At 39.0% G+C, this 22573-nt stretch overlaps 1 protein-coding gene across 3 annotated transcripts; it reads left to right on the top strand.

The window, feature by feature from the left end:
* Positions 1-843: 843 nt before the first annotated feature.
* On the top strand, positions 844-19590 carry pspc1 (paraspeckle component 1). Of its 3 annotated transcripts, XM_038717626.1 has the most exons (10): positions 844-1331; positions 1828-1977; positions 2084-2235; positions 4450-4545; positions 5325-5521; positions 8027-8111; positions 8423-8528; positions 12599-12656; positions 15511-15647; positions 16025-18123. In XM_038717626.1, exons 1-10 carry the CDS (start codon positions 957-959, stop codon positions 16241-16243), a joined length of 1575 nt encoding a protein of 524 aa, XP_038573554.1. In that variant the 5' UTR covers positions 844-956; the 3' UTR covers positions 16244-18123. The 3 variants fall into 3 exon arrangements, 2 of the variants coding, with proteins under 2 accessions (XP_038573554.1, XP_038573566.1); XR_005444259.1 differs by lacking the exon at positions 12599-12656 and having other exon boundaries at positions 16025-16166; XM_038717638.1 differs by lacking the exons at positions 12599-12656; positions 15511-15647; positions 16025-18123 and adding an exon at positions 19388-19590.
* The last annotated feature ends 2983 nt before the right edge of the window (positions 19591-22573 follow it).

Raw genomic sequence — 22573 nt, 5'->3', positions numbered from 1 at the left:
TTTAAATGTGGAAAAAACATGGGGTTAATTATATTTATAAATTTTTTATTTTTATGAATTGTCACCTGCCAGCTAAATTTTTTGTTTCTCTTTATATAAATAAAGACATTTCCACCATAAATTGGAGCAGAAAATGTATCTATAATGCAGGACATTAAGTGTTTAATGGTCAAAATCTTCTGGGTGAGGACCCCCAGAACCCCCACATATATTTCAGCACTTCATATTTCTTCAAAATAGTGTTAAAAATCTTCTCATCTGGTTTTTGACCATTGTCAAATCTTGTGACACACTTGTAGTAATAATAATAATAATAATACATTCATTTATAGGCGCCTTTCAGAACTCTCAAGGTCAACTCACAAAACAGTATAGCAATAAATAAAACTTGTATCATCAAGCCCCTAATCTGAGGCTTTCTGTCCCCACCACTTTTCAACACAAAGTGACGCCATTGGGGTTTGATCATACAGGGTAAATCAGGCAAAAGTCAATCAGATGAATGTTTGGAATGTAAATCCACGGAAAATGTAGAACATATACTGTTGTATTGTATGAAATAATGGGATGAGAGGATAATGCTAATTCAAAAGATAAGTCAGACAGGAAGCAATAGGAACTTTATTAGGAGAGGCTGTAAAGGATGCACCGAAAGATATTATGCAATATCTGAAGAATAAGGATCTATTATAGGATAGTTTTTATTTTAAATTATGATGATGTAAAGTAGCGCTATCAGTATCACATATGCTACATACTCCGGTACAGTAGATGGCAGTATGCACCTTAAAAAGTTATAAAACAAAATGAAGAAGAAGCAGCAGATAGCAAGTTGCGCGCGCAACCATGGCCATCTTTGAATCTGAGGAGGTTTGCACCATCAATACTGGTGCACTATCCTTTACCACAAAGTTGGTTTAATTCAGATAGCGTTACATAAACTATTTTGTCCGAGCATGGCAAACAGAAATATGCAACAAGCGAGCATGCAGAGCAGTAATTCTCCTCAACCAGCGAGACGCGGGATCGACTCCCCGGGCACGGAGCAGTCACCGGCGAACAAAGACAGCCCAGCTCCGCAGCAGCAGCAGTCTCCTGCGGGCGAGCAAGAAGCCGGGGAAGGAAGCGAGGAAGGCCCGGAAGAAATGACTCTGGATATCACGAGTTTTCGAAAGCCCGGGGAGAAGACGTTCACCCAGCGCTCACGGCTGTTTGTGGGGAACCTCCCCACGGACATCCCGGAGGAGGAGTTCAAGAACATGTTCGCTAAATATGGAAACGTTAACGAGGTTTTCATCAACAGAGACCGGGGCTTCGGCTTAATCCGCCTGGTACGTGCCAAGTCCTGCTTTTTGGTTTTAAACTGTGCTTTGTGTGCGTTAATTTTCCTAATCTATTTGTATAATGTTTACTAGTACAGCTGATATGTTTGCATTAGCAGAAGGTGCTGGCTGACTTCACACCCCATTCATATTTTATCATATCTTAACATTACATTTGAGTACCATATTATTTGTATGTTTCCAAATCACGAGAGGCTTCCGCACATATAGACCTTTTATGTATTAAAGTGAGAGGGAGAGGAAGGTTTTATTATATTGCAATGCAGGTGCTTCAGCTCATACAGCAAATAATACAGCAATATATAGTTTGAATGTAAGTGACACAGTTTCATTGGTCACCACAGACCATGTGGTGCAAGGTTTCATACACAGGTGCAAATTCTGGACTGTCAGATAGCTTTAAGTGCAGATTAAACTCAATGTATTCTGCAGCCTTCATGAGTATCATTCATCACCCTTTTGCTTTTCATCCCTTGTCTTTCAGGAAACCCGGACGCTGGCAGAGATTGCAAAAGCTGAGCTGGATGGGACGGTTTTGAATAATAGACCAATCAGGATCCGCTTTTCTACACATGTTGCTGCGCTCACAGTGCGTAACCTGTTGCCCGTTGTAACAAATGAGCTGCTGGAACAGGTATGCTGGACAAGATCTTTTGAAATCTCATTGTGATAAGATCTCAGAAGATTGATGATTTCTGTTCACTGACCTTTTAATCTGAAAACCACCTTCTTCCCTTCAGGCGTTTTCTCAGTTTGGGCCGGTGGAACGGGCTATCGTCGTGACAGATGACCGTGGTCGTCCTACTGGCAGGGGCCTTGTGGAGTTTGCAAACAAGGCAGCTGCACGTAAAGCCCTGGAGCGCTGCACGGAGGGAGCGCTGCTGCTGACCACGTAAGGAGTGTGGGGATGAAGAGGTTTGGAGGGGTGAACACACAGAACATGCTGGCGTTAAATGACTGTGTGAGGGTTCATTGTTTAGTTGCATTACATAGGAAATTGTGAAGCAGTGATTGCTACAAGAATCAGCTTGTTTGTCAGATTCTCCCAAATTTCTCCATGAAATGAAGGTTCAGTCTTAAACTACTCACCCTGCATCAGTTGAAACCTTACATATACACAAAAATATGCATATATTTATAATAATATATAATATCTTACCAGGCATTCAGAACAAAAACCCCGGATTTAAGTGTATAGGGTATTGGGTCTACATCCACGGGTTTGAAGTTGCCAAAAAACTGGTCAGTGGTTTATTATATTAGCAACAAGATTTGGCAGCAATCAATTAATCTTTCATTGCAGCTACCATGACGTACCAGCAGAAATATGGCACTCATGCTACTTGATAGTCTACCAGGAATGCGTGCTAGCACGTATTTGATTTGCCAACCCAATGCTTTGCCAGATGATGTCGCATTGTGTTGCGGTAAAAGTTGAGCCAGATTTTATTCTTGCCGACGTGCTGCATTTCCTGCCTGAGTCCTCTGCATCAGCACCCCTGCTGCGTCAATGCATGTGTCTTATTAAATTAATGCAGGGGTTTCTGTTTTCACTTGATGCTGCTGTGTGGCTGAACGTGGCATTAATCCACGGTGCCATTCACGCCGTGAGTTTACTTCAGTGTAGGGGTAATTGTTTATATTCCGACTTGTTGATGTAATGAGGTCATACCATCACACACTATTCAACACACTGTTCAGTCCTCAACTGTGACCCATCCACCATTGTGTCCCTGAGCAAGACACTTAACCCCTAGTTGCTCCAGACATGCACCTCTGATATGTATAGCAATTGTAAGTTGCTTTGGATAAAAGCGTCAGCTAAATAAATAAAAATGAAAGTGAAAGTAACATGGCACCGTGTAGGTGTTGGTTTCAAAAAGGGGAGCGACTTCAGCAGTGGTTTGGTTTGATCAGATGTGCAACAAATTATGATAATATTTAAGAACTACATAAAGAAAGTAAAATCAAAAGGGGGCTATAAAACAAACTTCTTTTACCACCTCAAGCAGAAGCACCCGGTTGAGTATAAGGAGAGCCAAAAATCCCATGAGGAGAGCTCACCAGCTATTGTGAGGCCTGAACCAAACATTGGTTTCAGAATTTTATGGTCAAGAATATATTAACAGAAATACACTGACATCGTGATATTATTTTAGGGCCTTCCTGCCGTCCCCTACGTCAGTGATCATTTGCGGGCCCACGATGCTGAGGAGGTCAGAATTTTAACTATTCAAAAGCAGATGTTTTGGGCCCTGCAAGTTGCGAGACCGGATTAAAACGCCACAGATTTATGAACAGACTCTAAGCAGGGTTTTGCAGGCATCTGAAAATGAGGCTTCCAAATTCACAAATCGGTCTGATCTAGGGCTGCATAATATATCGTTTCAGCATCGTCATCGCAATGCCAAGCAAGTCAAATGAGCTCAAACACCTCGACTTTTTTGCTTCTTGATACAAAAAGAAAACTTGCACTGCATTTTCCATGACTGATCTACAAGAGAAGTCTGTCTGATGTAACATAATTTACTCGATTTAAGGGTTCGTGGATACACAGTTTGTTGACAAGCAGTTTCTTCATGCACAGCGAACCACCTATCACAATACAGTTATTGTTCAGTTTATCAAACAGCTGAAATAGGCCCCGCCCCAGTTAGTTGTCAACAACAACATGCAAATAAGTGAGGAACAGGAGAAAACCACCGAATCAGTGGATTTGTTTGCAAAAAGAAAAGCAACTTTTGTAAACCACTCGGGGACTGGTGTATAGCTGCTCTTTTATTTTTATCATGTTGTTTAAAATGTTTACTGCATTAAAGCTTGAGAAAAGATGGTTTGCACTCAAACAAAAAGTCTAAAAATTTAATTTTAAGCTTTCCCCTACCAAATCACCAAATAATTCTAGGATGCTTAATTCTTTTCAAATAAAGCAATTCCTGTATTTTTTCGTATTGCAATATATATCGTCAGTTTTTTCCTATATCGTGCAGCCCTATTCTGATCTCAGTCTTTCATTGATAGGCCTTTTAATAACGCATCAACGACCACTGCTTTGCTGTAATATCGGAGGGAGTTTTAACTTAAGTGTTGTCCTCATTTTCTTCAGCACACCTTGTCCAGCTATTGTGGAGCCCTCAGAGCACTTTGATGATGAGGACGGGCTGCCGGAAAAAATGCTGCAGAAGACTCCGAGATACTATAAGTAAGTAAAGAGGGGATTTGTAGTCATGTTATAATGCGAAGGCATGTATAGATTGTTGTTCTTTTTTAAATGTGCTTTGTTTTGTTTAGAACATTTTAACTCCACTAAGGCTGCAGCTATCAGTATTATCAGATAAGGATTCTTCTGATTATTCCATTGTATCATTGGATAAGAAATACGTTTGCTTGGGGCCCCCGGTACCGGGATCAGCTGTGTAACTCATATCATGTTACAACCCAAACTCTCAGATTAACCAGATGAAGAAGAAGAAGAACAACAACAACAACAAATGCATGTTTAAGAATTGTGCCTTACCTTTGCTAGCCTTTATCTCAACGAGCAATCGGGATTTACGTTAAATGCTAACAGTTAACAGTACCTTGTTTCGGGCCCCCCGCTCTGTGGATTCGATGCGTGGACCTGATGCTTTCTGCTCAGATGCTGAAGCATTGCCGTTGTGCTTTTGTGGTAGGCTAGTTCCTTTTTACAGCAGACACACTGTACAGAGTTGTTGCTGTTTTCTTTTAGCTTGAAATAATCCTGAACTTTGGATACTTTCTATCTTTCAATTGGTCCCCTTGATATTTTCTTTCTCTTCCTCCGTTTTACAATCTGCACCATCAAATCACGTCATCTTCACTTGTCCGACAGTATTAATCGTCTGTGTGTCTGACTCTTCTGGCCTGAATGAGCATTGAAAGAGAATGGGATGTCTTGCTCACTGTTGATAAACCACTAGAGTTGTAATTAATTTGTGTTAATAACCCCGCCCCCTCCAGGGAACGAGAGCAGCAGCCACACTTTGCTCAGCCGGGGACATTTGAGTTTGAATACTCGTCTCGTTGGAAAGCTCTTCATGAGATGGAGAAACAGCAAAGAGAGCAGGTGGACAAGAACATTAAAGAAGCCAAAGAGAAACTGGAGGCTGAGCTGGAGTCGGCCAAACATGAACATCAACTCATGTTAATGAGACAAGGTAGGGGCTGCAGCATTTAGTGTCTTCCTTTTAGGTTGCTGTTTTAATACTAACCTCTTAATGTGTATTGTGAACAATGATTGATTGATTGAATGATTGACAATTATTATTTCATTGTAGCTGCCTGTGGTACATAGTGCTTGATATAATCTGTAGGTCAACATTAACTCTTAATGTATGTTTTGTACATTCCCAGGCCGTTTTGTGCCTTCATTATATACTTAAAGTAATCGCACTGATTTCAAATGTTGCTTTTCTATAGTACAAACAAAAAACCTTTCCAGCGTAACTGAAAGGAGATAATAATAAACCTTTATTCAACCAACCTCGAGTTGTCTTCACTTGCAAACAATCCTGACACACTCCCCTGGCATTTAGTTGCATTTCTGAGGATTCTCATGCCAGGTATGGTCAGGAGCTCCACCTAGTGTGATGGATTGACTAAGACCAGGGTCGGGTATCATTTGAACTTGATCGATTCCTATTCTGCTTATCAATGCCTTTATGGATTCCTAGTTTAAATTACAGAGAGGACACCTGAGTCCGGTAAGACGAGGGGAGGAGGACTGTGTATCTACATGAATAATGCTTGGTGCTCAAATGCAGCTAAAGTGGATGGACAGTGTTTACCAGATGTGGAATTTTTAATGTTGAGATGCCGGCCATACCGTCTGCCCAGAGATTTCTCCAGTGTTTTTGTCGTTGCCATTTACATTCCTCCAGATACAAATTCAAAAAATGCACTACAGGAACCGTATGAAGTCATCAGCAGTCATATGACAAAACAACCTGATGGTGTTTTTATTGTTGCTGGTGATTTTAATCAAACAAATCTCAGAACAGTTTTACCTCAATTCCACCAGCATGTCCACATCCCCCACCAGAGGAACAAACACGCTGAACCACGTCTACCACTGCAAATATTCCTGGCCGCTACAAAGCCCTCCCCCGTCCCCATTTTGGTCTATTAGACCATATTTCTCTGCTTCTTCAGCCGATTTAAAAGGGTCAAGCAAACAATTAAAACAGTCAAAGTGTGGACAGATGAATCTACAGCAGCTCTATGGGACTGTTTTGGGAGCACAGATTGGAGTATGCTCAGAGAGGCCGCCGCCCAGGAGAGCCACATCACCCTTGAGGAATATACATCATCCATTAGTAAATGTGTTGATGATGTGGTGACCACTAAAACGATAAAATCATTCCCCAGTCAGAAGGCCTGGATGAATGGAGAGGTGAGGGCTCTGTCCAGAGCCAAAAAAGCTGCTTTTCGGTCGGGTGATAAAGAAGCTTACAGCACCGCCAGAGCGAGACTGAAAGCTGGCATCAAGGAGGCAAAGTGCAGACATCAGCAGAGACTGGAGAGAGACCTCAACACCAAGGATAAATGGCAGACCATCAAAAACATCCCAGGCTACAAAAGCAGGAGCGCCCCCACAAACAAGGAGTCAGCTGTTAGTCTACCCCACCTCCAGAACAACGGCCACTGTCAGTATCCACAGCGGATGTGAGGAGAGTCCTGCTGAGAGTGAATTGGTGTAAATCAGCAGGACCTGATAACATTCCTAGCCAATCAGCTAGTTGATCTTATTACTGACATTTTCAACATCTCACTGTCTCAGGAAAGGGTTCCCACCTGCTTCAAGACTGCCCCCATCGTTCCTGTACCTAAAAAGTCTGCAGTGTCTAGTCTTAACAACTAACGCCCTGTGGTTCTGACCCCCTTTCCGATGGAAGTGCTTTGAGAAACCTGGTTCTTCAGCACATAAAAACAACATCCCATCCAGCCTGGACCCTCACCAGTTTTCTTTCAGAACCAACAGGATGTCATCTCCACTGCCCTCACACACCTTGAGAGAAACAACATCAGAATGCGGTTTGTGGATTTCAGCTCAGCATTCAATACAATCTTCCCAACGAAAGTGATCAGCAAACTCAGCACTCTGGGTTTAAACACTGCAAACCCACCCAGCCACAGCCTGTTCACCCTGCTGCCTTCTGGGAAGAGAGATAGAAGTTTCTGCTGCCGCACCACCAGACTGCAAAGCAGCTTTCCCCCCCAAGCTATCAGACTCTTAAACTCCTAGTTCCTCAGCACTGCTCCAGGCATTATCATTTCTGTTACCATTTTTCATAATTGAATCTTTATTAATGTTTACTGTCTGCTATGTAGCAGAAGGGAGTTAAAAAACTCAATTTCACTCTACTACTTTTTATTATTGTTACAATAAAATCTACCTACCTATTCTTTTTAAATGTTTACTTTGGCTGTTGGCTTGGTTTTTAACTGAATATTCACAAAGTCTCAATAATGGCTTGCTTTCAGGAAAAGGCCAGTTTAAATCTACTGTTGTGGTGAATAAATGTTGTGAAATGTGTGTTGCTTAATAGAATTAAAGAATTATGATTGAATTATAGGAAATACTGCTGTAAGTCATGCACGTTGCCTTTTTGTTTAGAGCCTCAAAATAGTCTGTCTTACTTATGTTGCCTCCCTTCTCCCAGACCTAATGAGACGTCAGGAGGAACTGAGGAGACTGGAGGAGCTCCGCAACCAGGAGTTGCAGAGACGAAAGCAGATAGAGATGAGGTGTGTTTGATTTCTTGAACTACTAGGACCATTCCTAGTTATCCAGTTGCCCTTGATTTTAACCCAATGAAGGTTAAAATCAAGGGCAACTGCTAAAAGTCCAATTAATATGTTTTGTTTAGTGCCAATTATTCCTACAGTTTAAATGGACTTGTTATTTTTAAGCTCCTTTTTGTCATTGTGAAGTTGTCGCTCTGAAGTGAGTGGGATAGATTTTGGCAGTATGCTCTCCTTTGTTTTGTTGTTTTCGTGTGAAACAGGCTATGTATTAGCTGATTTTATTTGACACATTTTACTCTCTCTGGCTATAGGCATGAAGAGGAGAGGAGGAGGAGAGAGGAGGAGATGATGAGACACAGGGAACAGGAGGACCTGAGACGCAACCCAGACGGCTTCAAACCAAACTACATGGACAGTGTGAGTACAGCTGGAATACAGTACGGAAATGTGCGGTCAAATACACCGAAGCTTGTCCAGTTACACTTTTGAGACATGTAAACAGTGTCGTACACACTCAAATGAAGTACTAAAAGTTCTTGAGCTAATTCTACAAATGCACACAACCTTTCTCTCTACTTTGAGCAACAGCTTAGCACACACTGTTCTTTTTAATTCTTACATAGAAATCAAAAGTTAAAGTAGTAGTATCTTAAGCATATAGAAATGTTAATAGATTTATATATCAATATTTGGTGTGACCATCCTTTGCCTTCAAAACAGCTAGGTAAAGTTGCACGAAGTTTTTGAAGGACCTCGGCAGGTGGCTTGGCCCAAACATCTTTTGAGAACTACCCACAGTTCTTCTTCTGTGGATTTAGGCAGCCTCAGTTGCTTCTCTGTCTTCACGTAATCCCAGATAGCCTCAGCGATGTTGAGATCAGGGCTCTGTGGGTTGCCATACAATCACTTCTAGGACTCCTTGTTCTTCTTCGTGCTGAAAATGGTCTTTAACGACTTTTGCTGTATGTTATGCTGTTTGACATGACCATGTTAGCTGAGTTTGGCTGTTCCTCACAGTTATGTTCTTCCTGCACAGCTGTTTCTGTTTCAGTTAATGATTGTGTTTCAACCTGCATATTGAATTGGGGATCAACAGCTGACGATATGCCTACAAAAACCCTGACTTTGCGCAAATGTACCAAGAAGAACTGATGATGTTTTTAAGGTAAAGGGTGGTCATACAAATATTGATTTGATTTTAGATTTTTCTTCTGTTCAGTCACTTTGCATGTATCTTTTAATTGATAAATATAATCTATTAACATGTCTATATTTGAAAGCATTCCTACTTTTTACAGCATTTTCCACACCTGTCTAAAACTACACAGAACTGCATATATGAATTTAAAGAGGCAGAGATAGAAATGTGTGCACCATAGAGTGAAACAGTCCCATATTCTGTCAGTATCTTCTAAAGGTAACTGTGTCGTCTTTAGTCAGGACAGCCTTGTTTATTTAAGGTCAACAGACTGCAACTGGATTATTTAGCAATATGTGGAAGTGCCAGATGTATTTTAATGAGGCAGATCTTGGGGGGTAAAATTACAGTTAGGTACAACAAGAGTGACCTGCTGGAAAATGTTTAAATCAATAATAAGAAGTTGTAACTTTATCCAGAGGCCAGTTCTTGGTTCGCAGTGAGCCCTTTCTACGTTTTCTGGTTTGTTTACATTGCTTGCAGTTGAGTTCGACTGATGTGTGTTCCTGTGCAGGGATTTGTTATTTCCTCATAGTTGTATAGCAGCTTCCAGAAATATCTATAGAAACAATATTTACCATCTTTTTCATTATTTGTAATGACTTTCCTGTGTGTGTGTGTGTGTGTGTGTGTGTGTGTGTGTGTGGTGTTTTGCCTTCAGGCTGCCATGCTAACACATCACTGTAACCCTGTGTTTCATTGTGTCAAACTACTACATTTACACATGGGAGAGGATAAACACCCACATTAACCACGGGTATCATATTGTTTCACTTTTTTAGTAATATAATATTACTGATATAAATTAACATAACACTTCTGACAAAAAATATAAGCAATAAACAACTGTATGCTCATAATTAACAATCAGTCTTTAGCTGTGGAACAATGCCTGAATGCATTGTGGTATAGCAGGTTTAGCACTCTGCAGTCTTTTGTGCAGTTTCTTCATCTCCGTTCTATTATTGTCTTTTTAAGTTAAGATGTAACTCTGTCCCCTTTTTACATAGTAATTGTAGTTGTTTGAAGAAATATAGTCATTATTTTCCATGAGGAACATTCATAATTCTGAGCTGTTACAATCAAAACTCAGACAGTACATATCTCTTGCATTGCCAGCTTGATCTGTTACTTTTAATTAGAAACTATTTAAAAGAAAGGAGCATGCAACAGCCAGCCCAACAGATTATCTAAATCCGTGGAGCTTGATGTATGTGGATGGGGGGTAGTTTTTCTGTCACAGCAAGATTTATCCAATCTGATACAAGTGTTTCCTGACGGTTGAGAATTTTTTAAGTGGAGGCTTCGTGTGCGCGTAGGGAACTCTTGACATCCATCACTTGACAGTCTGAGGAGTAGCTTAGTTTACACATGATTTAAACTAAATTCTGACAGACTTACGACTGCTCTTTGAACTGCACGTCCCTTTAATAAAATAAATAAAGGGATTCACAAACAAATCTCCACATAATTTATTTCAGAAGGAAACATTGTAACACATGACTGAAACATTTAAACTCACTGCTTTAACAGCAATGAGCAGGTTTGTAAAAAAAAAAAACTCGTTGGGAAGAAAAAGAAAAGGGCGTTTTTGCCGCTGCTATATTTGCAGCGATAAACAACATAACAAACAAAAGCCATTATGTAATCTAAGCATTCTGTAAGAAATCCCTTTTTAATTACCAGTATGAGTGTCCATGAGTGTGAAATGTTATCTGTGTTATAACTTTTCTCTTCACATCCTTTTGCTCCGTTCAGAGGTCCTGTTGGAGTCTGCTTCTTTACATACATGTAACACACTTAAAACAGTCATCTGTCCAATTCATACCTACATTCTGAGTAGGAGAACTTGTATTGTTTCTTATTAAACTGCGGGGACATGTGTGTTGGGTCATACAGTTGGTTTGGATTGATATTTATAGAAACACTTTTCTAATGTGTTCGAGTCTTGATAAACATACATTTTTATTAATCCAGAGGTCTGTTTTACAAATATTGGGAGTCCGTTTCGGGATGATAACAAGAAAACTCATTGAAGCACATAATGGGATATAAGAGACTTCTAATTGTTTCTCGTAACTATTTTACATTTAAGTGCTAACTTTCTCTTTCTTGTGTTTCTTGTGCTTTTTGTTTGCTGGGAGGATTATTGTTAAAGAGAAACTGCTGCCCTCTAGCGCTTAAATTTGTCTCCGTCTTCCTCAGATGTTAGTGCAACAATGGTTTCATCACACTCAGCACATTCACATTACTGCTTTAATTATTTTAGTTGCAACATATTGACTATTTAACAGGTAAGTTTCACAGTATTTGCACACCAAATTAAACTTGGACATGGGTTACTAATGCCTATCTATCTCCATGTCTTCCACCCTCACAATGAGGAGAGTAAATACATGTAGAAGGGAGAGGTTGTGCAAGTCTTCTGAGTGACCTACAGCTGCATTTGAACACTTGTGTGTGATAACATGAAAATGTATACGTTTGTGATTAAATGTATTGGCCCATTATAGTGAGTTTATAACTTTAATGAAAAATATTATTTGGTCATTGATGGCCAGCTGGTTTCAGTGAGTTGGATTAAGCCTTGTCCAAATGTTTTGTTGGACTATATTCATTAAAAACTAAAGCAGACTCAATCCAGGTCATTGAAACTTATAAATGTTGAATGTTATTCACTTTGTATAAGATTATGTGTGAAGCAGAGAGAGAGAGTTGTTGTTGTGTGAGAGGATGAATGAACTGATAACGAAGCATCTCTATTTTTGTGTTTGAACTAAGGTGACAGTTGTCAGACAGACGTCATTCAGCAGCTACGTTACGTCCAGCACCATTAACTCTAGTCTTCCTTTATCAGCGGACATTTTGCCTGTTAAGCACGTAGAATCTGCATCAGAAACGGATCAATAGTCTGAAGCCCATTTTTATGTGACTCATTTCTTTTTAAGATTTGCTTGCACTCTTCCAGCTGATTAGATATGATGAAGTTTAATTACTAAATTTGCGCTGTGATTGCAAGAAGCTTGTCTGTGAGCAGTAAATCTGCAGACCAGCAGGAGGATGGAAAGTGTTTCTGCCTTGCCCGTTTAAATGGAGGCAAGGAAGCATTGAAGCTAAACTTAAATTGCTGATAAGGACTGTAATTATCATTCTTTAAGAGCCATGGCTCTCATCAGTTTTGTGTAGAAAATTAATACTTTTACAGCGTGACTGTTGTAGTGTAGGCTTTCGCTGAAGATTTGTCCTTTAGCGGGGTTTTGTTCTGAAGGCTCTTCTTCACTTCTTCCAGAGAGAACAGGAAATGAGAGTGGGTGAGCTGGGCCCTCGTGGAGCCATTAATATGGGAGGTACGGGCATGATTGTGTAAAGACTGGTTGATACAAAAAGCAGATCAAGTGACGATAAGTGATTTATGACTGCCTTAATGTCATTTATCATCGTAATTTGTCTTGCATCCCAAGTGGCTCCTTTCAGCGAGATGTTTTTACATTTTTCGAATGTGTAAATTAATGCTTAAAAGTAGATTTTGACAACCTTTTTGTTGTGAAACGGACACACTTGGGATGAAATGCAAAGGAGATAAAACATAAAATATCACATGACAACATAATGTCTATAATAACTGGATATACAGCGGACTGAACGGGGTTGTTTTTGTTTGGGTGAAGTTACATAGTTTGAGAAATATTAGGTCCCTGAGCTCTCATCCTCACTTCAGATTCAAAATAATAATAATATGCTACATGTTTCTTTTTGTAAGCCACTGATAAACTGAAATGGTATTAATTAATATATATTTTATCAGCTGTAGCAGCCTTTGAGCAGCCACTTACTTAGCATTTAGAGTTTCAAGTGAATCATGGCAGGAAACAATAGTAGACAAGAAGTAAAGACAAATGTGTGTTGACTTTGACCAGGAATGAAAAATGTGTCTTTTAAAAAGTAAATGCGGATCTGACTGAGTGCAGGATGAGGGGCCGGGGACTGAGGTTTAACCTGGGACAGTTCGGTTGAGGTTCATGGTGGCTTTTCACCAGACTAAAATTATAACCCAGGATTGCACATCATCTCTATAAACATAAGTATGTTCCATCTGTTGTTGTTGTTTTTATCGGGGACGAGGGTAAGATATTATTGTTGATAATGACAGTATTTGGCTTTAAGTGGCCTTTCTTGGCTCTTCTGTCTGCATTTACTGTGGCGTGTGCATCTTCAGTATTTATATACATTGTTGGGAGATTGTCATTAGTCAAGTTTCCATCCAAACGCAGCGCAGGTTTTAACTGAATATCCAGAAAATCAGAAAAGGAAAATGCTAATTAATCCACGTTTCCACCAAATATTAGGAGCTGGGAGCATAAAGATAAACAGCTAGGTGGTGCCAGTTATCCTATTGGATGCCATTAAACTGTTGCAGAGGAAGATGAGACAATGAGATTAATTACAAAAGTCACACTCTTCAGTTGAGCAGGAGCTTTTTACTGTGTTTTTAGTTGTTACACCGTGTTTTCCCATTCAGCCAAGCGTAAAAAGGTATTTAGGCTTTTAAAAATATGTTTATAATGTATGAATTCACATAAAAACAACATAAAAAAATGTTATGAAATGTTAATATTCTCATTTTTAAATGAATGCTGACAAAATCATTAATTCAGTCAGTCAATCATAAATACATTGCAATGTGTTTTTGTGTGCAGCTCTTATTTACAGAGCTACCAGTACTTTTCAGTCATTTGGAACATTTTCTTATTGCTTGCATCATAGTGCTTTAGTGTGAAGCAGAAGCAGGTTAAACTCTGTGATAAGGACATGTCCAAATAATGTAAACCTACTGTAATGTGGACGTATTTTTCCAAAATAAAAATCTGGCACTCGTTATCAACATTTACTGGGAACTATATACACCTACAGGAAATTATAAACTTCAAGGGATAGTTTGAGAAGTGGGGCTGGGCGAGGTACTTTTTCCAGCTTAACTTTAGTGCTGGTACAACTCTCTGCTTCTCCAAACTGGGGACGCACTGATGTACTGCAGGTACTACTGACAATGGAACGATCCCTTCATGATTTCATGTAGGTTCATATTTCCAATTTAATTTAGTAATGCGTTACTCATGCAATGTTGGCAGAATAGAAAAACACCCCTTATTCTGTTTTTACCTGTTATTTCTGAGGTCCTAGTACTAACCTTGTAGGCACACTAGATAATCAACCAAAATTGATGTATGTGTAGAAATTAGTTACCAAATGAAACAAGATAAAAGTATTTAGCTCCTATAAAGTTATCTGAGTTAATTGTACTATTTTTAATATTGGATTTTATTTTGACGTGACTGCCAGCGGTGGTGTATTTGCACCCATTTTGCCAGCAGTTTGTTGTCATGCCTGTCGTTTTTTTCACAAAGCAGAAGATATTGTCAGTGTCAGAAATTCCCTATATTGCAGACTCTGAAGTACAAGTTTTTCCAACTCTGCTGCTCGTCATTACATTGTAAACAATTTGACGTAAACACGGCATAAACTCTCCATCCAGAGAGCAACTTAATATTTTTTGCCTCAGTTGTCCGTGCTGTGAACATTTTACATCAGACATCATGTGGCGATACGTCAGGATGTTTATTTGTACATCTCTTCGATACTGGTGGATTCTGTTGTCAGGGTTTGTGTTTGACTGGGATTGAACCTGTGATGTCTGTGCAGGTCTTACTGCCTTTTGAAACTCTGTATGCTCCATGACTGCGGTGATGTGCAATCCAAGGTTTAGTTAGCTAAAGATGTGGACGTTGGCACTTAGCCTCAAAACTTAGGTGTTAAAGTGGGAACCTCTGTTAATTTCACACCTGCTGTCTCTGTATACTCTATCTGTAAAATGTCACCTTAATGTCTACCTGCTGACTTTAAATTAACGTTGGTTTTTGGTTGTGTTTGTGTTCTATTTATTCAAATGAACTGACAGGATGTTGCCTGTTTTATATTGTTCTGTAAAGGTTTTACTTCTGATAAATGTATTGAGTTTTTTTTAAATGAGTAGTATAAATGACAGATATATATTAGTTGTTGACCAAAAGCCAACGTTAACTCTTAATTTGAAGTCATTGATATTAGTTCTGGCATTCAGCTACCACAGTTCTTGCGGGGCGTTAGGGTAGATTACACTGACCCACCAAATGTCAAACCAATGCTCCGTTGTTTTGCGTGTAGATGGCTATAACCAGGCCTCTCCGGGGCCCACTGGTAACCAGGGTCAAATGATGGGCATGAGTGGAAGGGGAGGAGCCATTGGCCCAGAGGGAACTGCAAATATGGGGACACCATTGATGTCAGAGAATGGAGCCATGGTAACGTATCAGGAAAAATAAATAAAGCTGATCTCTCAATTAGCCACTCTTCAACATTTAAAGCCATTTTTTTTTAATAGAATAAACTATAACTAATATTGAATCTGAAACTGTCTGTTTTAAAGAAAAATAAATCATTTGGCTTCTTCCAAATAACTACTTGAATATTGATCTTAAAATTTTAGACTTAACCAATAGAACTAATAGTTCCTCTCTCTCCCTTTTGTTTGCTTGGTTCACCTCTCTCCACTTTAATTTCGGATGGCAACACTTGGATCAAACTAAACCCTGACTGACCCATCACTTTTCTGGATGTACCTTACTCGTGTCGATTTCACACCATCCCCATCTTTTTTGTTACACTGACGATACCACAGCGAAACGATAGATACCCGCAGGGTGGATCAATGGGGGGCCGACCAGAAGTTGAGTCCCCAAAGCAGCAGCAGCAGCAGCAGCAACAACCGCAACAACAGCAGCAGCAGCAGCAGCAGCCGCCATTGGGCCCTCAAGGCGGACCAGCTCCAGGTTTTGGCAGGGGGAATCCAGTAGGGGGAGTCTTTGACGGGCCGAATAACAAGCGGCGCAGATGCTGACTTCTATCTGATCAAAGAGACGCTGTTCTGATGGATCTGCGTTACTGCGCCAGCCCGATAATATCGTTTCTGCTTTACGTTGATTCGATTCCCTCCCTGAGACTCTTTGCTGAATATTTTTTAACCGATTTTTTTGTTCTTGTGATTGCTAAAACTACAGGATAATGCTTTGTATCTGCACTTATCTGCAGTGTTTATTCAGTCCCCCCCCCCCCCCCCCCCCGCATATGTTTCTCCTCTTTGTTTCAGAATGAACTGGTTTGTCCTCTTGTGTGCTGAAAATTAAGTGTGCAAACAAAGTGTCACAGCGTGTTATCAAGGAAGGCATTTGTGGTTAGACATCTTTGCATTTGCTTTGGCGGCTACGGTCTTGGATACTATTAAGGTGCTTCAGGGGAGTGTTCAATAAGATAAATTGGATTGGACATGGATTTAAGTCAAAACAGGATGGCTGACCTCTCAAAGTGAAAAATAGTGTAACACCAGTATAAAAAATATGTTCCTGATAGTAAATCACCTTTTTATTAAAGCTTTTTTTGGGTTGGATACTTTCAAATGTTTCTCCACTTTCTGTATTTGATGGTTAAGAGAAATAAAACATTTTTAGGAAGTTGTCTATTTGTGATTTTAAAGAATTGTGTAATTTTCTCAAACTGGATAGTAAATTAACCAAATCCTGCTAAATAACTTAATCTGAAATAGAAAGCTTGCAACATGACTTCTCTCTCTAAACATTTCTGGGTTCAGCTGAATCGCAGCTTAACACATAGCGAAGTTAGATTTACTATCAAATAATTCCTCCATCAAATGGTAAAGAAGAAAATATATCTTCATTTTCAAGCTTCTCAGCCTCTCATTTTACTATTGGGTATTTGCTATTTTCAGTACAGCCTTTTCTCCACAAAATGTCTAAGCATCACTTTCATAGTTCACCTCTTAAATTGTAGTCATGGAACAACAGTTGACATTTTTATGAGAGTATAATTATCTTGGGAGAATTTTAAATAATTCCCCTAACAAATCCTTAAAGGAGGTGTGTAAGATTTAGGGGGATGAATAGTCAGAAATAGAATATAATATTCATAAGTATGTTTTCATTAGTGTATTATCACCTGTTTTCATTACCTTAGTATGAGCCCTTCCACGGATTTTGCCGTGACGCTTGTCATTTTTTCGTGAGATTCTTGTCTCGATTCTCGAGGCAAGCGTTATGGTTGCAATTTGCAGCCTCACCACAAGATGCCACTAAAGCTTACACACTTGTCCTTTCAGTCAGAGGAGACAGGATTAGGGTTGGGATCATTTTCAGACCCTTATAACAATGTGTTTATACTGCAAGACGATGAAGTAAAATTAAACATAAATTGTGATGTTCTTGTGAAATCATCCAACATGGACATAATTCCCAGGCCATTTATACCAAAATGTGTTCCAGTTCACACAGAGATGATTTCTCTGTAACACAGCAACGAGGTTTACGCAGTGTGAATGCCCGTCTTCTGAAGGATGCGTTGGGTGTGGCTGGGTTTTGAAGGTTGGTCGGTAGAGTTTGCAGCTCCATCAGGTGTATTTGTGTGTATGTTTGATCTATCTGGAAAATAATGCAGATGACAATGTACGTACCAACTATATGACGCACAAGTCAAATGCCACCATTGTTGTATAAGTCAATGTGGATGCTCCTTTATATGGCAAATTGGTCTCATTTTCTAATGAGGTGGTCATTGTAGGAATACTCTCAAAACATTGTACTGAAGAGAATTGACTTTACACTGTTGTTTAGGCCTTGTGTTTTACATTTTTAAAACGATCTCAGTGTTTTCTGGTGATGCTTACCTTTTTGCTAATCTTTAAGAAGACAATAAATTATTTCCATAGTGTTTGTGTGAGTCTGTAGATATCTTTGCAATGAGGGTGAGTGTGTGTGTGTGTGTGTGTGTGCATAATCAAACCTCTGTGCATGTTACAACAAAAAATCAACGTGGTCCTGGCTCTCTGTGTGACCATACAAGCTCTTCATTTCACTGGATCTGGGAAATGTGATATATCCTGACCAGGTGTCAGGGAATCTAAAGAATAGTTTTATAAAAGGTAAATACGTTTCGTTTTTATCCTCTTGTGTCTTTGCGTTGTAAAACACAGAGAGACACACACACACACACACAGACACAGTCACACAGACACACACACAGGCCTTCAGCATATTTTTTTGTATAGTCTGCCCTTCTATTGTATCAAGTAATGTGACAAATATTGTATCAGTCATATATTAGTGATGAAGATAAGTTTACCACAATTACTGTGGAGCTGACTTTGTGAAGTAGTTCAACAGGGCACTGACATTACTGTGAAGTCAAACCTTATGCTGCCTTTCTAATGGTAAAACAGCTGTGTGTGTGTGTGTGTGTGACATGTAAAAGTAATCATATTTGGTAATAAGGGTGAACATTGTAGTAGATGATCTGACTGAAGAGTTGAGAGCGTTTGCAGCACATGTGAGATGACAGGTTTTATCAGAGAGAGAGATGACATCTAGGAGGAAGTGGTTGTGATCTTTTAGGAAGTTTAGAGGGTGTCACTTTAGGAAAGCAACATTTTTGGGATATTGGACATAGAAGAGCAAGTGGGACTTAAGTGTGTTATACTATATAACAATATGAAATAAGCAACTGTACTCACCAAATCTTAACACAAGACAAGTTGATCATGCAGGTTGTAAAGAAGAGCAGCTTTTGAGACATTTTCTAGGTTCATCCCTGCACTTGGAAATCATACATTTGCCTACATTATATTGAATAAGATCATATGTTGTCTTGTGTTTAAGTTGCTCCACTAAACTCTAGAAATCTGTTTGGTGTCAGATGCAAAGGTTTTGCTATAAGACTCAATAGTCCATTGGTTTTACAAAGTCAGACAGGTGATTTGCCAGCTGAGAGGTATTTAGATAAAATGAAGAGTGAAAGATGTGTCGTCCGATGGGCCTGTTTGGGGTTTAATTGTTACTGCAGAAGTTTTTTACCTGCCATTTAGTTTGTTTATGTTATACAAACATATTTCAGAGGCTACATAAAATAACACATAGTTTATAAAAATGACACTCAGCCTCTATTCGTCTTAAATTGTCTTCTTTGTCATCTCTTATAGGTCCAGTCTGTGTTCGGCGTCCAGTGAAGGAATAGGTAAATCCCAACACACACACACACACTTAATGTATATGTTAGAGACATAAATACTTTTAATGAGAGAGATTTTCAATGCATTTGCATCAAGTCAAAATTGAATGTCCTCAAGGAGCAATTTGTCTTCCAGACTGCAGGCAATGAATAATAAAAAAAAAAAAGACAACATCACTGTTATCTGTTAAGGTTTTTGGCTTTTAGACAGATTACCAACCCAACACATCACAGTACATTTAGGAGTCTAGGTTTTAATTTAAATGGCTTAGTGTTCAGTATGTTTGCAAATAATGTTCCATATGTGGTATGGAGCTTGTGACTCTGTGTGTGTGTATATATATATATGCAAAGCGAGAACAGCAGGACTAGGATGAAATCAGTTTTATACTGACACATAAACAGGTCCAATAAATCACACAGGGTTTTCGGCACTGTCGCTTCTTAAACAAAAAAAAAGATACAAGTTTGAAGTTATCTTTTTCGTGGAGTGTAATTGACCGTGTCCATGAATAAGTACATAGGAGGGGGTTTCCCTTCATAATTTTACTTAAATTAAATCTCTTAAGGAGGTACATATCACTTTCACACAAACCTTTAGGTAATCTACATGATATAAAGAGAGAATCGAACAAAGGTATTTTTTAATATTTGTGTGCACACAATATCAACTTTGGCTCTGTATGTCAGCTACGACTTTGCTTGAACATAGTTTCAGCTGCCTTGGAAAAGTCAAGGATAATCACTTGTTCGTTTACATTTTTGATGCAAGAAATCACAGCAAAATAGAGATTTTTCTGCCTACGAACTTATAAATAGTAGCTGTTTTGCATTTTTTCGACAAACATTGCATTTCCACTGCTGTTCATCTCCGTTGGTCAAAAATACGAGTGGTTACTAACGAAGAAGGATCCACGCTTAAGTTAGATGACGTATATACAACATAGTTCTCTGCCCACATCAATTCAATTTGACCAATGTGTGATTCCACATAGGTTTTCAATGTTGTATCTACAGTAAATAAAGATGATTTATAAAACCACAGTGCTCTGCCTTTTAACTTTTGTTCTGTTGTAACATTATTGATGATTTTACCGTTTATTTTTCATTTAGCAAACATGATTATTTTTTATTTAAACATGATTATTTTCATTATTATTTTTTATTTAGCAAACATGAGATGGAAATTGAGGTAGCTGAAGTTCGTAAAGGTTATTGATTCCCCATTGTCACCACTTTTGTTTAATTTAATCAGTAGGCACTTCTGTTCAACTCACTGGGCTCTTGGTGTGACGATGTACGTGACAAGTGAAGGATTACTTTCGTCTCCAACAGTTGGACTACCTCTTTGAAGGGTGGAAAAAGTGTGTGTGAGGAGGGGAGCGTTGCTTTTCTGTGCCATGCCCAAGGCTGTTCATTATCAACACGAGGGATGGTAATCATTGCAGTGATCCAGTTTTAACGGGGCTGATTGTGGCCAAATTTGGGGAATGAATTCTCTGAGTCTCTATTCTTCACTTTCTGGCCTTCTTCTTTAGCCCAGTTTGTGGCCCACTTCTGTTTCTAGAAGGGCAATTGATTTTGGGGCAATAGAAAATGTGCCAGATTTACCGGCTTCCTTTAAGAAATGTCTGTCTAGATATCCTCCCTCCATACAGTCAGGCGTTTACATGTCACCATTATGCATAAAGCTAAATGAATCTCATTATTCAATGTATTTAAAATCATTTTATTACAGATTTGGAAGATTAATACCTGCTTTACAGATCAAAGATTGTGTCTTTTTGTAAAGTTAATTGAAGAACAATCATTTAAGGTTCGAACATGCCCTACATTACAACCTTTATGGCCTAGATTCCAGCTAGTACTATTCATGACTGTTTCCCAGAGACACTGGAATCTAATAATGTGGCTTCAGACTGATGGAGAGCCTGGAGCTACTGTACTGAGAGTGAGCATCAGGCCCGTGCTGTTAACCCATAATCTGATAACGTCTGTCTATTGGATCTAAATAACTCTATTTTAGTTTAAAAATGTTGCTAGGATTCCTTTGAGTTTGATTTTAACCCTTGTGCTTCTGACATTGTTTGGGCTCCTACAGACTCCAGAGCTGTGCATAAAAAATTTCAAAATCAACCATTTAGTCCTCCTCACCTAATTGAAGCTTAGTATATCAGGAAAGTACTGTAGTAAATCCTTCCTTTTACCTAAACCTTTTTAACTTTATAACAGTGGGTCCCAAACTGTGAGTCGGGATCCCCCAAAGGGTCTCAGGAGAAATCTGAGGGGTCCAGAGGAAAGAAAAATATTGTAAAATGTTGTACTTTGTCTTACTTTTCTCACATTTATGCTTCATTCCTAGTAAAAAATACCTAAGTTTCCCCTCTTCAGCCCCCTAAAAAGCCTTGAAATAAAGAGAGCTGAGAAACAAGTAGCCTTTGTTGGTTCAGCTGCTCCACAATCTGTGATGAGGGGTCACAAGAAGTCTTTGATTAAGGCTAAAAAGGTTGGGAACCACTGCTAGGTTTAAAACCAAATAAGGAAAAATGTTGCATGTGCAAATATTTATTAATTTTGTTGCCATAAGTCAGAAATGTACAGTATGTTGTCGTAATTAGTGACGTTACTAATGATTGGGCTCAGTTAGACTGCAGAGATGTTGAACTGATGGTAAATGGTGAAGTGATGTCAGATTATATCTGTTTTTGCTTTTAACAGATGGCAAAATAAATTGTGCCATAGACTATTTATTTGATATTAAAATAATATGTTGAAGTTGTGTTTAAGTACATAGCTATAACACTACATGAATGTTATGTTAAGTGTGGCTTGTTTTTTGCTTCAAAACCAGAATCTGGCAGAGGAATGTAGGGGAGGACGACATATTAGCACATACAAACCGTAATTAATGATATAGAGGTCAGTATTTTACACTTTTACACATTAGATAATGAGATAACTGTCGCTTGGTTTAATAAACTACTGAGACATATTTGTCTAAGTCACAGTTATCTAGGTAGAATTATCTTGTTTCTGTGAACAGTGCTTTGCTTACTGATCTGTTTCAGCACATAACATGTTGATTGACAGTTATACTTTTTTCTAACGCAGTTTGGTGTCAGTAATCAAACTAGAATTGTTCATTCGCTGGATTCCC

This window comes from Micropterus salmoides, unplaced genomic scaffold (assembly GCF_014851395.1).
Source record: "Micropterus salmoides isolate LMB-PRFRI ecotype aquatic unplaced genomic scaffold, ASM1485139v1 Ms_hic_scaffold_1, whole genome shotgun sequence".
NCBI classification, from domain to species: domain Eukaryota; kingdom Metazoa; phylum Chordata; class Actinopteri; order Centrarchiformes; family Centrarchidae; genus Micropterus; species Micropterus salmoides.
This window is presented reverse-complemented; position numbering and strand designations above follow the sequence as displayed.